The 17,247-nt window shown below is 45.2% G+C and overlaps 1 protein-coding gene across 1 annotated transcript in view; it reads right to left on the bottom strand.

Annotated features, from left to right (window-relative positions):
- Window positions 1–16,798, bottom strand: part of LOC136357601 (exophilin-5-like) — a 35,438-nt gene extending 18,640 nt beyond the window's left edge. The window contains 1 exon segment of the mRNA XM_066313021.1: window positions 16,513–16,798. Within this exon segment, the coding sequence (XP_066169118.1) occupies window positions 16,513–16,631 (119 nt within the window). The 5' untranslated portion in view covers window positions 16,632–16,798.
- Window positions 16,799–17,247: the final 449 nt, after the last annotated feature.

Raw genomic sequence — 17,247 nt, forward strand, 5'->3', positions numbered from 1 at the left:
ACACACATGTGGCTCCAACTAAAGAAGAAATTTAGTTGCAAGTTCAGGTTTTAGACCAAGAGGTCACAGGAATGAATTGTTTAGCTGGACAGAAAAGAACAAGGTACAGTTGCAAAGGAATGGGAACAATGCAAGGGACATGCGAAGTTACTTGTTTTCAAATTACATTACATAGTGTCAAAGGTATAGATGCAAATACAGCAAATCCACACCCCAACTGATTCTGATGGCAACAAAACAAGACTTCGTGCACAGCCTGGAGATCTAATACCAGTGCTTGAGCAAGGCTTTCATGTAAATCTGCCTCTTTTATCAGTGGTAAAAATCTGTGTCTAGGAATACAAATGCTCTCAGAGAACATAAGTTACTTCAGTTATCAATTTAAATAAAAACGCATCTGAAACAATACTACCACAGAACAAACTTAAACATTTAGTCTGGAAATGGTTATATTTTCATCTGGAATTTATAGAGTTCATTGCCCATAGTAGCCCCTACTGTGCATCTGGTGGCATCTGACAGGACAGGAAGGCTGGAGGGAGACATTTTTGGGAAATGAGTATTTCCTTTGAAGAAGATTACACAGCCACATGCACGAGTACTAGCCATTCCAAATAAACTTATTACAAAGGCAAAAATGTTAATCATCGCAGAGATTACCGCACCATGGGAGTGACTAAACACCGTAAATGCACAGTGCAGCCTGGAACGCAGCCTACCACTGATGTGAAACAGAGGGGATGAACAAGGTGCTCTCAAGAGCCAACTCCGTGACCTCACTCCTGTGGCCTCACCAAAGGGGATCCAAGATACTGGGAGGAGTAAAAGCACGGAGAGAAAGGCATGAGCAGCCTGGGCAGTGGCTGCAGCCACAGCGGCTGCCCGGGAAACAACCCGTGGTCAGTTGTGCCGAAATCCCGAAGCGGAGAGCACCTGTTCGGCTCCATCCCCGCGGGCTTTCGGGAGGCAGCGGGGCCGAAGGGCGCCTCCCGCGGGAGCAGATCCGCGCCGGGATCGCCGCTCCCGGGGCGGGGCCGGCGGGCGGGGCCCTGGCGCCCCCCAGCGGCGGCCGCCGGTTCCGCCGCCGAGCGCCCGCCCGCTCCCGGGGCAGCGCCGCCACCAGAGCGCCCGCGGCCGGGAAGCGACGGGACGGACACACAGCTACTTGCTGAACACTGACGCATTCCAAAGCGAAGAGAAATACAAAAACCCCGTAAGCACTCTAACATCGACCACACCAGGCGCAGCACGAACACGCCTTACACTGAGAAAGGGAGTTAAAGTCTCGCACAAACACTGACTTCAACGCTTAAACACTGTAAAATCTTTACTGGTACATGCTTGGCATTATATGTAGTCGTCATCTGTGAATATGCTGCTTTTGAACTGTGTTGTCATGCTCAACTCATCAAATAAATCCTTTAAACTGCTTGTGCCTATTTATCTTTGCACACACACAGAGGCCCATATATAGAACTCTATCTATATAGTTATTTGAGTAACGAATAATAGTTAACGAATATGAGACACGCCATGTAGTTGCAATATGGCATGGCTATTAAGTATTTCTCCTTGGCGGAGACTCCCAGCCAAACCACATCATTTCCCTACATACCTGCTCCGTCAAGTTTAGTGCCCCCTCACGATACAGCTGTGAGCCAGCAGGAAAGCCCATCTCCAGAAACAATTACAGCAGGAGATGGTATCTGCAGTCAGTATTGCAATGAACCTGCCTCTGAGGCAGCACTATTGTTACTCGGAATACACATTATGTATTGAGACACTGCACTTCAGGAGTGTCAAAACACCCACTGCCCTCTAAGCCAAACGCACTAATCCTGCTTCCCAGTCTGCTCCATCTATCCTTACTACTCATTTGCCTACAGCTATTTTGTACACTTGGAGCCACTGCCTTTTGAGAGGAGACAACATCATTGTGACTGGGAAAAGTATTTATAAACTATTATGGGATTGAAGGCAAATCTATTCCCAGGATTACTTAGAGGAGACTGCTCCACAAACCAGTGCAGGCAGCAACCCTAAATGACATCACGGGCTCATTATCTTTTCCCATCTATTATTCTACACAGCATCTAAACTAATGAATCACTCAGGAGCAATTTCTTTGCACTGCTTTAAAAAACATCTCTTCCTTATTGGCACAAGGATGTTCCAGTATTTTTTACAGACATCTCCAGGGAAAAGTTAACCTAAATGTTTGTATGCTCTAGACTTTCATGTGGGCTATCATAAATACTGTCAGTAGATGTGTAGCCTCTTCTGCCACTTCCTGTTAGGATAATAAAGAGTTTTAATTGCAACTGTAAGAGGAAAGGCATTTTCCTTACCACCTTCCCTCTGAATATGAAGAGGAAAACATGTGTTCAAGGTAGTAGAAACTGGGTTGCCAAATAGGACATTTGGGGACAACACTGTTTGCAGAGGACAGAGGATTCGATCCCATTTTTGCTAAAGCACAAATTATTATTCCTGTTGAATTTAACAGAGCAGGATTTGGCCCTAAAGGACTCTTACCACACACCTCATATGAGAACAAATAGCATCTACAAAGAATGAGGAATTGCACCAGGTGAAGAATAAGCAGATCCAATTTGCTCATTTGATCAAAGCTCTCACTGTCCAAAAGACAAGACTGAAAGGACTGCAGATCAAAATAATGTTGAAAGCATTTGATAAAAAATACAGCAGGGCAGATAACTTGCAGTAACCTGAACCAAGCTTTTCTCTTTACTCTGTTCATATTCCTTGCTTTCTTTGTCAGGAAGAAAAGGCTAGAGATGTTAAAAAACAATGCCTGAAGAACCTGTTCTTTCCTAATTTTTTTTACTTCAATTTATCCCCTTCCAAGTGCTTTATACATTATGCTGCACTGGTGAAATGTACAACTCCATCATTTCTATGACCAGCTATTTTTCTAGAAAACTCTGGCTGTTGTCACTGTCTCAAGTAGCTTGAAAATGCTGTCCTGGGGTGACTTTATGATACTGAATTGTATCCCCATTCATCTCTTTAGCTCAGAAATAAGTTCTGCACATTCAAACTAGATCTAAGAGCAAAGGGGGAGGTGGGGGGGGGGGGAGAAGGAAAAGCAATGAATTTTTTTTTTTTTTGCGGCTGTATTCAAAACATAGAGATAAGTAGTGCTCTCTGAGTTCTCCGCTCTGCAGGCAGATGGGGAGTTTTCCCTTGCTGTTTTCACTCGTTTTTCTCTCGTTAGCTGAGTCCAGAAGGGGTTTTTTGGAACTGTTCAGCCATATTTTGGTCTGGGAACACCAGGGCTATCGTCCGGGGGCCCCTAAGCTGCACTGTGGCCAGGACACCAGACCCAAGCCCCAGAGAGAATGTGAGAAAGCCAAGGACACACCCATGGAAAGGACTCTTAACTGCAAAAGGGCTCTTTCTGAATTTGCCATCTCTTCAGAACAACGAGAGGTTCTATTGTCTAATATTTTCCATTCTTCTCATGATTGTGAATACTTTGCTTGTTAAAAAACCAGGTTTTTTCCACCTTTCTCAAAGGTTTACCTCTTCTCCCAAACAGGTGAGAGGAAGGGCCGCTACATTTTGCCCTTTAGGGAACACACCTTTGGTAATTCCCTTCCAAATTTGTCCCAAACCAGGATAAATGCATATGCAAGTACATTTTCTTACTTATAGTTCCTTTTAATTTTATGAAAATATTTTAAAGACATACTTCCAAGTTGTCATCTTATTTAAAAAAAAAAAAGGGGAAGTATTACTGACCAAGGCAAAGGCTATCACAGCTTAAGTAATTTGAAAACAAATTATTATCTGTCATTTCCTAGAAACATATAAAAGCAATAACAACAACATTCTGGTTGCCAAGGTACCAGAGAAGCTCCTGTGGCAGGTTAATCCTACCAGGAAGAAAAACAATGAGTCAACACACTCTTTCCTAGCAAATCAGACACACAACACGTCTGTTTTCTAAGGCTGTCTTTATTCTTAGTAGCTGGTACACTTTTACTCACGTTAAAGCCTTTTTTGTTTATTTTTCTTTCTTACTGTTGTCTGTTTAGCTAATAAAAATCAACCCAGTCAGCCTCATTATTACATGTAAGACATTATGCACAAGTAGATGAATCACAGAGGAAAAAAGACCCACGAGTTTTGGTTGCACAAACTACAAGACAATGTAAAAAGATCTAACTGAAAATTCACTTTTTTTAAAAAAATTGATATTTGTAATACTAAGCATTTCTGCAGTAATTCTTTGAAAAGTCAAGGTCTTCTCTATTTTGATGAACAAAATGTGTTACCAATAATGGTTGAATCTAACCTGCTAGGTCATTGCAAATCAAACGCTCAAATTTAATTTTCTCTTCCCCTGAAATAATAGTTTTTTATCAAAGTGTTCATCCTTCTGTCATTTTTGTTATTATGTATTCATTTTATAATGCCCATTAACTCACTAAGTTGCGCTCAGATGCATTTATCTGAGTATGTGACCAATAGAAGTAAAGATGTGCATGGGCAAAGAGGATGTGGCACAACAATGCAGAAGAGAGCGCGTGGGTTCAGTATTTGTTACTGATCAGGGCGCAAACAGCAATAAATATCATGGAAGGACTTTTAACTCTCCGGAACTGGCAGCAGCCCAGGCTGCGGGAGGGAGAGTCCCCTAGTGGTGACACCACTGCATGGAAAGGAGCGACTGGAGGCCCAAGAAATGCCCTGAACTGTACGGCATATGTTTTCAATTCCACTTTAATGGTCACATGACGTTGCCAGCTCATAATTATCCTTAAATATTTAGATTCCAGTAATCTGCAAAACCAAGAGACGGAAGGCAGAAGAAAGTGAAAGGGGAAGTAATCTCCTCTAGTTTTTCCTCCCAGACTGTACATTTAATAGGCAGAAGTACTCAAAACAGAAAGTTACCACTTCTGCACATGAATTTGATATGCAGCCTGAAGTATCCTTTCAAGTAGGGCTACATAAACAGATATCTGCAATCAGAAATATAGTTTTGTCCTTAGAACAGTTTTCTGAGAATAGGTATCAGATTCACACATTAAGGCCTGCTGTGTGTGTCAGGAATACGGTCAGGGAATATGTGAGTTAAAGGCAGAACATCTTTTCTGCTCTTACTAAAGTTCTACCTTGTATACTCATAGGGAAAACCCTTCTATTTACCCCTCTCCTCTTCTTAATTAAAAAGCAGAATAAATCACAAAATCTGACATATTACACAATCTCCATTCAACAAATTTATTCTTTTAAATTAGAGCTGACCTCCTGCTTTGAGATAGCCTAATCCAGTAGCATTGTGGGCATTCATTACACACAGTCTAAAGACAGACTATGAGCATACACGAAACATTGGACTCCCAATGGACATCGAATACTTCTACTCTGCCAGTCACAATGACTTTTGTGTATACAATTCTTTAATGTCAGCACCGTCTGTACAGTGACCAGAAGTTACCTCTGTTTTCTCCAAAACATTAACTTCTCATTTTAAACTATGTGACTGACTTACTGACTTACACTAGCTGCTGTTTTCCTTCATCAAGTCCAACACTCCTTTCCCCTTGAAGCTTTTGTCTGCTTTCCTGAGCAAGAGCATAGAAGGACACTTTCCTTTGAAATGGAAAACTAGGAAATGTTGTAAGGGTAAGAACAAAGGTTAATTCTCATGGTGACTACATAACTCCTCTCTGTTCTGGCAGCTCTGGGATCAGAAGCTCTCAGTTAAAGCTCTGAAATCAGAAGCTCAATGACTGTCTTCAAAAAGTTAAGTTTTCAAAACAGAGCATTGGAAACTGAGATCACAAGGTGATTAATCATACATCTCAAGGTGTAACAATGCCTCAAAACATTACTTTTAACATGAAACTATTTATTTAGCAGCTACCCCGGGTTATAGGGAAAACATCATTTCAGCCCTGCTGGAACAGGGGTCTGTAAGTAGAGAAGTAAGAGAAGTCTGTAAGTACAGATCCTTTAACGGTTAAACATACTCAGAAAATGAAAGCTTTTAGTCCTTTGGGCAGCTGGTCACTAAGAGCAAATGAGGTGGAATATCACTAGGAATGTTACAGCTGTTGGTGGCTCTCCAGCTTGGGCTGACTCTCCGCCCTTCTTTTCACAATGCATGCAAAGCAGGGGAAAGCTCCGTTCTGTGAATTTTTTATCGATTAGTTACAATGTCTCTGTAGGCTACAAACCACAGTCTAGAAAAAAGTGTGTTACTTTACTATGCTGTTAATACTTGCAGCTACCTACCAACATAATATGGTAATAACAAAACAAACCCATGATGCAACGGAAAGAAAAGCCACCTACATCTTTGAAGTGTCTCACATAGCTTCTGAATGGTAGTAATTAATGTCTCTAATGAGATTACTTCATTAATAGGAATTTCTATTAATATTAATACATGCTAATAGAGGCAACAGATAAAATTCTCCATATAAAGATTCTGATTTATTTGCAGTCATAGAGGTAGTCTTATCTAACAAAAACACTGCATGCCAAGTATAAGTTTTGAGCTCCTGAATTTCCGTCCTGGAAATCTTACATGGAAATGTAAGATGTATACCACAGGTACCACATGACAGGTTGAAAGGATGAGGATCAGGTCTCTCAATAAATCTGAAGCTAATGATTAACAGCAGACATATTTACTCTGCCAGGGTAGAGCTGCTAGTTGATTACAATCAACTTTTATAAATACTGAAAGCATGCAAAGAGACAGTCATCTATTGCAAGTAGTTTACAGCTCAGTCATGTATTGTATAGTTAACTGCCTTACAAAGGCATACAATGCAGACACTATTCTTCATGTTGCTTGACTTTATGCAAAACCTTTCCTAACAAACAATATCAGAACCACGCCCCCCCCCCCCAAAAAAAAAACAACAAACAAGAAACAAAACACAGGCCAGGTGAGGACTCTGAAAAAGGTGAATTGTTTTCAAATTAAGAGCAAATCTTCACCTCTAGAAGCAGGTTTGTGTATGATGGCCCATGGGTCTGGACAGAGTTCTGAAATTGAGAGGCTCCAAACAGGCTTTGACATTTGCTTGCACAGTTCTAAGCCTGAAGCCTAGGGCTCTCAAAATACACCCTTGCAGCCTCAGATAATTGTGCAGAGTTTCACATCGAGCAGAGTTTACAGTTCTGGACAACAGAAGTAAGACAGGTCAGTGTACCTGCACACAGTTTATGTGTTACTGTAACACTACAGAAGCCTCATTTACATTGCTTTAAAGTAAGGAAAGAGGTCATAAGAATTAATGAAAGCTTTAAAAGTTGACACAGTGGGTGTTTTTCATCTGGAAATGTAATGCTTATATATATATGTATGTAATATATACTTGCACAGAGGTCCTCTGCTTTAGTACCTTAGACTCTCATAATTTATCACAATTCTTCCACTGGAAATTGAAATATTATAGTATAATAATACTTTAAAGTATTATATTTACATGTGTATAATTTTACATATATTAAAGAACACACAAATATACACATATAAATAGATCTTTAAGAACACACAAGTCTATAATTGAGAAAGAGACTGAAGAACACGCCAGACACACTGCTGCAACTTTTCCTGACTGCAGCCTTCTGCACTCAGACCCCTACTGATCTAAAAATCCAAAGACATGGCAAGCAGAAGTGTTACAGTTACTTAATTATTCCAATAACAAAGTAAATGCTATGTAATTTGTGTGCTATAAAGTATAAACATACTGTACTTTTTATAATTTACTCTCAGCTTTTGTGGTTTTGATGTGTTTGTTCACAATTAATATGGTACCAGCATATGAATTTCTTTATTTCTGAGGTAAGACTGAGAAAATGTTTCAGTTAGGAGCTTAAAATGCAGACATTTAAATACAGCTTATTATAGTTAACAGTGTAAACATAATAATTCAGCTGCAAAGAAGGATTAGAAATACATTTCATGTGAACTTTTAGAAGCACATCCTCAGAACAAATCCTATTTTTCCCTACCTGTTTTAAGGAATTTCTAGCATTATATACTTAAGTAGTGATTTTTTCAGACTGTAAGCTCCAAGGAAATAAGTAATTTTTCAATTTAAAACAAGTACAGGAAAGACCAGACTGAGGTCAGGCCTTAGACCGCAATTGGGTCACAAGTCCATGGAAAACCTAAAAAAATTGGACTGTTCTGCATTAGCTATTCCAGAATAACTCCCCATATTGACTGTCTACTAAACAGTTAGTGCTTGCTTGCCCTGCTGTGTCCGACCCATTTATTCTTGAAGCCTGGTCAATTTATCTATACAGACAGAGTTCAATAAATTCTACTTTTACCATTAAGCTTGGACATGGAAAACGTCTGCCTGTGACTTAGCAGTAAGTCTTTGCTTAAATCTCATCAATTTCAACACCATCTTACTTTTGGCAGCCCTAGTGACATCAGAAAGTGAGTTCAATAATAACAATAACAATAATAATAAATCCTTGTGATTTTCACTTTTACACTGTTTGGTCACTTGAAAATGCAACCATTAGTCTCAATAGTCTGAAAGACCTGGCACAAAGCCTGCGTTTGAATGAGCACAGGTGAAAGTGCCCTGAGAATGTCCTTCCCACTCCAGTGGGTTTGGCTGCCCCTGCACCAGATTGGGAAGAGCAGAGCTGGGTGTCCTTAAGGAAAGGTGTCCTGAAGACAACAGCCACAGGCCCCAGCGAGGGCGAGCCCTCCTTCCCCAGGGAGCTGTGTTTAAATGGAGGCTGTCCCACCGGGCCGCTCCACTTACAGCCCCAGGTGTGTTCCCAGCTGTGTCTGTGCCTGGCCTCTGCCTGAGCCCCGGGCTGACACCCAGCTTGGCCTGCCTGGCCATCACGGGCGCATGGCTGACCCCGCCACTGCTGCCATGACCCTGACATGACTCCTTGGCTTGACTCCTGCACCCCCATTCCAGCCCTGCGCCCCCATTCCGGCCCTGCGCCTCTATTCCGGCCCTGCGCCCCCATTCCGGCCCTGCGCCACCATTCCAGCCCTGCGCCTCCATTCCGGCCCTGCGCCACCATTCCGGCCCTGCATCACCATTCCGGCCCTGCGCCACCATTCCAGCCCTGCGCCACCATTCCGGCCCTGCGCCACCATTCCGGCCCTGCACCCCCATTCCAGCCCTGCGCCACCATTCCAGCCCTGCGCCACCATTCCGGCCCTGCGTTCCCATTCTGGCCCTGCACCCCCATTCCGGCCCTGCGCCACCATTCCAGCCCTGCGCCACCATTCCGGCCCTGCATCATCATTCCGGCCCTGCGCCCCCATTCCGGCCCTGCGCCACCATTCCAGCCCTGCATCACCATTCCGGCCCTGCGCCACCATCCCAGCCCTGCGCCCCCATTCCGGCCCTGCACCCTCATTCCGGCCCTGCGCCCCCATTCCGGCCCTGCGCCACCATTCCAGCCCTGCATCACCATTCCGGCCCTGCGCCACCATCCCAGCCCTGCGCCACCATTCCAGCCCTGCATCACCATTCCGGCCCTGCGCCCCCATTCCGGCCCTGCGCCACCATTCCAGCCCTGTGCCTCTATTCCAGCCCTGCACCACCATTCCAGCCCTGCGTTCCCATTCCAGCCCTGCACCCCCATTCCGGCCCTGCGCCACCATTCCAGCCCTGCGCCCCCATTCCGGCCCTGCGCCACCATTCCAGCCCTGCATCACCATTCCGGCCCTGCGCCACCATTCCAGCCCTGCGCCACCATTCCGGCCCTGCGCCACCATTCCGGCCCTGCGCCACCATTCCAGCCCTGCATCACCATTCCGGCCCTGCGCCACCATTCCGGCCCTGCGCCCCCATTCCGGCCCTGCGCCACCATTCCGTCCCTGCACCACCATTCCGGCCCTGCGCCCCCATTCCGGCCCGGCCCCGTGCCCACCAGACTGTGGCGGACCCGGCTGCCCTCAGCAGGCCTGAGGCCAACCCTGGCTCAGCCCCACAGCCCGGCCCTGGCCCGGCCACTCCCCACAGCCATTGCCGGCCATTGTCACCGGGACAGCCGCTGGTGCCCGGCCCTGCCCTGCCAGCCCTGTGGGGAGCCACCACGGGGAGCCTCCCCGGCCTCAATACCCTGAAAAGAGAAACACGTTCAGTGCCCCTGCAGACAGGCTCTTCCAAATGTTACACACCTCAGAAGGTTCTTCCCTCTGCCACCGCACACAGCAAAGAAAACCCCCTGCCCTCAAGCACCAAGTGCAAATCTTTAGAGGAAAGGATTGACACTGAAAGCACTATGAAAGGACAAGACCAACAAGCTGGCGGCAAGGGTCCAGACTCTCCTCTGGGGATATAAAACTGGAGTTGCATCACAGACTTTGGTCTAGTTAGCCCAGATGGACAGAGTAAAAACCAACAGAGAAAATGGCACACACAGTGCCTACCCACCCTGGCTATTTCTATGGCTCTTTCTCACCTGTGTGTAGCCCCAGTCCATTAATCTAGACCCCACCACACAATAGGACTATTAAAAAACACAATGAGGAAAAGACTTGATACGCAACTTGATATACAATTGGTAAGTTGCATTTCATTACAGTACCCCCACTCAACCAAGGGAAGTCCCAAAATGGGATTCTTATGGTAGTAATTATTTACCAAACCAAGTAAAGGTTTTTAAATCCCAATCTTCCCTCCCATTTATGCTTCTATTGGCAGTTCTTTAGCATATTAGCCCTTCAGGGCTTCAAGGACCTATTTTCATTAGTGTTTACAAACCACTAAACAGGCCGGTGGCACAGTATCAGTGGTAAGTAATAATAGTATCTCCTCCATAAACAAGACACAATAGAACACTTGCGCCCTGAAACATTCCTGGGTGGAGTATCTCTTAGGAAAGAATTTCTTTATTAATGCTTTGTTCAGGGAGGGAGCTCCACTGTAAAAATATACCCAAGTAATGCTGTCCTGGTATCCTGTCTGCTCTCCTCACCCAAGCTGCTCATGTATTTTGGAAATGATTTTAAAAATTCTTTGTAATTATGAGGAGTTGAGCCCCAAATCTAGATCTCTAACCCAAGAAGTTATTCTTGGTCTCCCAGAAGGTAAACAGGATTGTTTTTGTGAATATGACAAAATAAAGCCTGCAATGGCAGACCCCTCAAACTGTACGCAAGATAATATAATTGACACAACAAGTATGAATATGCTCAAATACAGACAAAACTGAGTATGTCTGCACTTCTGCAACAAATGTCTTCCCAAAATAAGGTGAAAAAATATGTTTCCAACACAGGATTTTATTCCCACCTTCTATTGCCAGACCTGTGAGAGCAAATGTCGGTCGAGAGAAGGCAGTAAGGAATTACTTGCAACAAATGAACTCAGTAAATGATCTGCCGTGAGGCAGTATGAACAGCTGTGTGCTGTAACAAGTAACTACGTCCAAATGATTTATTGTAGAGACTGTCTAGAACAGTCTAACAAGGGGATTCATCTTTCCCACAACACTCAAATGTTGTTAATGGGTCAGCAAGAGTGGAGCACTGAGTGGTGCTGACTGTACCTTCCAATTAATTTCATCTGCTTTTCATCTTCAAATTTGAGGGTAAATTAAAATAAACCTTTGTTTTGCTTGCTGCCATCTATTCTCATTGTCATCTGCAAAATAAATCTATTAAAACCTCCCCCCAAAACCATAAACAAACCTGGAAAAGAGCAAAACAAATAAAAAACCAAATGGAATGAGTGCTATCTTCTCCTAAAAGCTCAATTTCCCTTTCTTCTTTTTTCAGTTCCTATTCACAGACAGTGGCTGATGTGCCAGATATGTTCTAGAGCTGGAAATTTTTTTTTTGCCATTCTTCCTACTGAAAAAGAAGGAAAAAAATCCTTAAATAATACATGCATAGTTAGTTCTCAAAACACGATCTAGAGAGTAAATTGCTGTTAGTGGATGTAGGTTCATTTCCCCATTCTGTGGCTCAGTGTCTCAATAGTATTATTTTCAATATCTCATTTGAAAGTGAAAATAACAGTATTCCCTTTTTCTCAAGGATTAATAAAAATAAAATAGCACAAGACTATAGCATGCAGTTGTAATAGGAACATTACATAAAACAGCCAAATCTCCTAAATAAAATTATTTAAGAATATAGAGCTTTTGTGCCCTTTTATATGCATTTTATATTTCTCCACAGGTCTTCTACCCTGTCTTCCAACTGTTCATTTTTTGGACAACCTGCAACTGTACCAGCTACCTGCTCCCATGCCACAACCCCCTACCTGCTGCCTCTTTTAAATAGCTGGCTCCATGTCTCCTGGCTTTTCTCATCGCAGCTGCTTTCTCTGGGCCTTGATGCAGTTCCAGGGGTGGAGGTGCATCTCAACACCCAGTGCTCAGACACTATGAGACATCAGAGACCCAAAGCTGACTGGAATGACACCTGCTTGGGCACTGTCTGCCTCTCAACACTCTGCAGAGGGAGGAGCTGCCTTGGAGATAAAAGGCATTAGCTCCACCTCTGTATCCCAGAGTTTCATGCCCTAAATGCTGCTGAGACTTCCTACAAGGACTGCCAGTTCCTCTGCTACCTGTCAGGCTCTGATGTGCTGTCCTGAAGAGAGAGAAAGCAGTCAGCTCTCTTCACCCTGCCCATTTGCTTCATCAACAGAGGACAGAAAAGAGAAGCACCTACAGGTTTGTTTAGCCTTTGGGACCTGGAGCTCTCTGTGCAAATATTAGCTGTCAGTTCTTTTTTTCATTTCTGTCCCCAGCAGCCGCAGAACAAAGCTTAAGAAGATGAGCTGAGTGCAGTCTGAAGTCTTGAAACCGTAAGCCAAATAGTATTTTGAATGTTTTTATGTTGTGATTTGCAGGCCTATTTCTTTATATACAGAAAGCTTATCTGTGGTATTAATAACTGCAAACTCAGTAACAATAACTCATTGTGTTCTTATGGAAACTGAATTGTTGGGGAGCCATCCAAACATGATACTTCACTGTGACCATGTCTTCTCCTGGGCATCTAATTGTAACTGAAATACTTGTGACAAGGGACCTCCTTCCACAAGCATCTGTAAAATCATCAGTTTCATTAACCAGGCTTATTAAATAGCACTTCATTAGTTAGGTTGGAATTCTGCCTTAATACGGCAAATACTATTATGGAACAATTCAGATATATTGATATAAAAACGCTAAATTCCAACCCTCTTCCATGCTAAATCTTATGATAAAGGAAAATTACTTCGAATTGGTATTATGAATGAAATAGACTGGATGAGCAAAGAAATCTGAAGACAATTGTTACCTGAGTTCATAACTAATAAGGGTTTTTTTTTCTTTTAAATTGTTAATTACGTGATTATATAAATATGTGATGTATACAGCAATGAGCAGCTATACCAAAGCTGACTGACGCTGCTTCTCTGAACTTGTTTCAAGAAGGAGGCAGGCATGGCTGGTTCATGGTGGCTGCTCAAAGGTACTGCTGAGAGGAGCCACGAGAGGGCACTGGGAGGAGAGAACAGGCCAAAAATGCAGTCCTGGGAACCAGCAGGCCAGGACACAGCAAGAGCTCTGCTCCCTGCCCTGCAAGAACAAATTAGGGTCAACAGGACATACGGTTCGCTTCCGTATAAAAGCTATACTGAGAGGTGTCCCAGGCCAGGCTTAGAGGTTTGAAGGCTGCCAAGAGAGCCAAGAAAGGGCCAATGGTACCCAGAGAATGTGCTGGGGCATCAGCAGCAATAGGAGGGGAAGCACCAAGCAGAGCTGAGAACAAACACAAATGTGTACAACTAACAACCTAACTCACACATTCCTGCTCTACACAAAGGCTACAGAGAAAGAGAGAGGTTGTATAAAGCAAACTTTCCCCAGAAAATATCCCCCTTGTACACTTCATTTCACAAAGGCATGGGCTGTCTGGATGAAGAGAGATCCAGTTCTACCTAGTGTAGGTGAGCAACAAGAAAAGAAAAGAAAAAAAAAGCATTTGTCAGAAAACAACTGCAAGCTCAACACATTTGAGGAAGTCACAGTAAACCACAGGGAAAGTCAGAATTAATATTTTGATTTTATTTCTTATTTCATCTTTCAAAATTAACTGGTGTTAACATTTTCCAGTATAACAAATGTAGCTTGTTCCTGCTTTTTGGATTCTAAAATTATATCAGGAAATGAATTTCAATTTTTCACTGATGTTTTAAGAGACTGGCAGACAGCTATGTGTTTGCTTGTATGACATCAAACAGTATGGACAAGATCAGTGCAGCCATTACTGACTTTGGTCTGCCAGTAAATGCTTCATTCCCTCTGTCAATCCAGTCTGGACTGGTGTAAAAAGGAACATGCTATAAATGGTCATACAGATGGTCACCAAAAACACATTACCAATTTATTACTGACCACTGTTAGTTATTGATTTGCTCCCTGGCCCTGCCCAGCTCCATCCAACCAGCTCTTTCCAAAACCATGCTCAAGAGCAGTTTCAAGGGCAACTCACTTTATCAACTTCGTGAGTGTCTTAATGAAATCATTCCTTCCATTCCACAGTGTCTCCTATATTCCTTGTTTTATTCACAGCATCAGTCAAATAGCTTCAAAATCACACTTTGAAAATATCTCAGGAGTGGGCTGCCACAGTTCTCAGGCATCCTTTTAAAACTTTTACACTGAAAAAAAAAGTCTACGAAGTTAATTATCAAAATAATACTAGTAAAAATAACAAGGAGAGAGGCAAAGGGGAACAAATGCAATTTTGTTTAAAGCCTCTGAAGCTCACTGTGGTCATATAGGAACTGCAAGATTTGGCCCTCCAGGGTGATCACTATTATTACTTTGATTACAGTAGTGCAGGGCAACACCATGCAGACTGGAACCTGTCTGTTCCTGATGGGAGTCTTCTGGCCTGAAGAGATTACAGTCTAAATAAGACCAGGTAGACAAGTGGAGTAAGAAAGAAAGTACTTTTATTAGGTCCAGGAGAGATTAGGAAACTTGCCCAAGGACACATACCTTTGACAGATCCAGGGTTTAACCTATATTTCTAGTATGGTGCCTTGGTCATGAACACTTTCCCTACCTTCTGCTCAACTTGTGAATGCTTCTTCAGCTGAGTTTTAAACACACTACATCTCAGTAAAGCATTACCAGAAATATCCTGTTATACCATGTTTATATTGACAGCTTTCACATGGAGAACATTTTCTATCGACAAAGTCCTAAATGAACAGATGAAGAAACAAACACAAATTTGGGGGCAGGTGAAAGCTTTGAGCTCAAAAAGCAGGCTACTGCTTCACAAGGCTCTCTACAGCACTGGAAGTTTGAAGGCATTTGCTTCAGCTTTAGTCCCAAAATCTTCAGAGTTTTAAACTTATTCCAGCTATGTAATTTCATATATCCAGCAAAGTATTTCTCCTTTTTGGGAGGGTAATAGTAAGAGATACGGAACAGAAATTATACAGAAAAGTAATACCAAATTATGGAAGAAAGAAATTGCGAAACTTGTGTGTGGTGTGTGGTTCACACGCCACAGAAAACCAAGACAAGTTTTAGATGTAAGTCATTGTTGACACATAATATTTAACCATGCTCATCATAAAATCCACTTTACTGAAATAAAAAATACACGGTACAAAAATCCACTTGACGCAAATGTTACTCATTAACATTCCCTCTGTATCTTACATGAAAGCATTCCTTGTGAAAAGTGCCTACTTGCAAATCTGAGAGGACACTGCCTCTCGCTTCACAATGTGCCAAAAGTCATACCTGCAGGAAGATATTATAACCTTTAGTAATAAACGGCTCATTTCCCAGCATAATTTCTATTAATTCCTCGACCTTTGCTTTCACTATCAATATAAATGATTGCACAAACGGGACATATGAGCTAGAAGCAAGGTCGAGGTGTCCCATATTCTGATAAAGCAGGGAGAATTCAATCAAGTCACTTTCAAAAGTCTTGTGAACTACCTTTCAGGCAGGTGAGTGCCTGGCTTTGTTTCCAAAAGCTGCCAGGATCGACTCAAAAGCCGCAGAGCTGCCACGTTTCCCTGCAAGGTCCAGCACAACTTCCCCGTCGCCGAGGTCTCCCGGGTACCGGTGTTTAGCCCACACCCCATGCCAGCGGCACGGTGAAGCACAGAAGCGGCCGCCTCCTCCTCCCCGGGGAAGGCGAGGTGCCACGGGGAGCCGCAGCCGTGATTCAGCCGTCTCTGTCACAACACGCATTTCCCAAACGTCCCGATGCTTCAGGTGCCCGGCCGGCCGGCTCCGGCGGCAGCCAGCGCTGGCGGGAGGCACTGGCGCTCCCCGATGCCCCGGCAGGACCGCCGGGAGCCGAGCTCTCGCTGCCGCACAGCCCCGCACCGCCCTGGCCGGCGCACACCCGTCCCCGCGGGGCGCCCACCCCCAACCCCTTTTCCGCTCTCCCCGTCGGGCCGAGCGTGTCTCCGCGCCGCCGGGCTGGGGCCGTGCGCCCTCCGCAAACCCCGCCGTGGGCACCGACAGGACGGGGGTGAAAGTCGGTACCTGACTCTGTCCTTCTCTGCCCGCCGGAGCTCCGCGTCCCTCTGCAGCACCTGGAAAATCGCCCTGGCTTCCTCCTCGTTCAGAAAGCTGAGATCTGGCCCCTGGGGCGCTGCGGTCATGGCTTGGCTTATCGGCGGGCGGGCGGGCGGAGGCGGGCGGGCAGCGCTGACCCCCGCCGAGCGGGCAGCCGCACCGGCATGGCCGGACGCCGGGCGGACCGCGCACGCCGCCACCGCGGGACCCGCGTGTCCCTGAACGGCGACAGCCGGGGCGGCCACCGCTCGGAACCGCCCTGGTTCGGGCTGGGCAACTCGCCGCCGAGCGATCGCAGCGCAGCCCGGCGGGGCGGGGCGGGGCGGGGCGGGGCAGGGCAGGGCAGGGCAGGGAGGAGAGGCGGCGCCGCCGTCGGGGCCGGAGCCGGAACCGGAGTCGGAACCGAAGTCGGTGTTGGAGCTGGAGTTGCCGCTCGCCCCAAGCTCGTGTCCTGCCGCTGCTGAGTCGGGCGATGCGCTGAGCGCTCGGCGCCGTGTTTGCTTTGGCGCTGCCCGGGGAGCTCACGCCCAGACAGAGTGGGGGCCGCTGCGGTTCCCCCATGGCGCTGACGGCGCAGTTCCCGCCGGGCAAACCCCGCCACATCTCTGCCCGCTTCCCCGCGGCAGCCGAGTGCGGCCCCGCCGCTCCGCCCGGCCGCCGCTCAGCCCCCGGCAGCCCCTCCGAGGAGCACGGCGCGTCCCG

The sequence above is a fragment of the Sylvia atricapilla genome, chromosome 2 (assembly GCF_009819655.1).
Source record: "Sylvia atricapilla isolate bSylAtr1 chromosome 2, bSylAtr1.pri, whole genome shotgun sequence".
Taxonomy (NCBI): Eukaryota; Metazoa; Chordata; class Aves; order Passeriformes; family Sylviidae; genus Sylvia; species Sylvia atricapilla.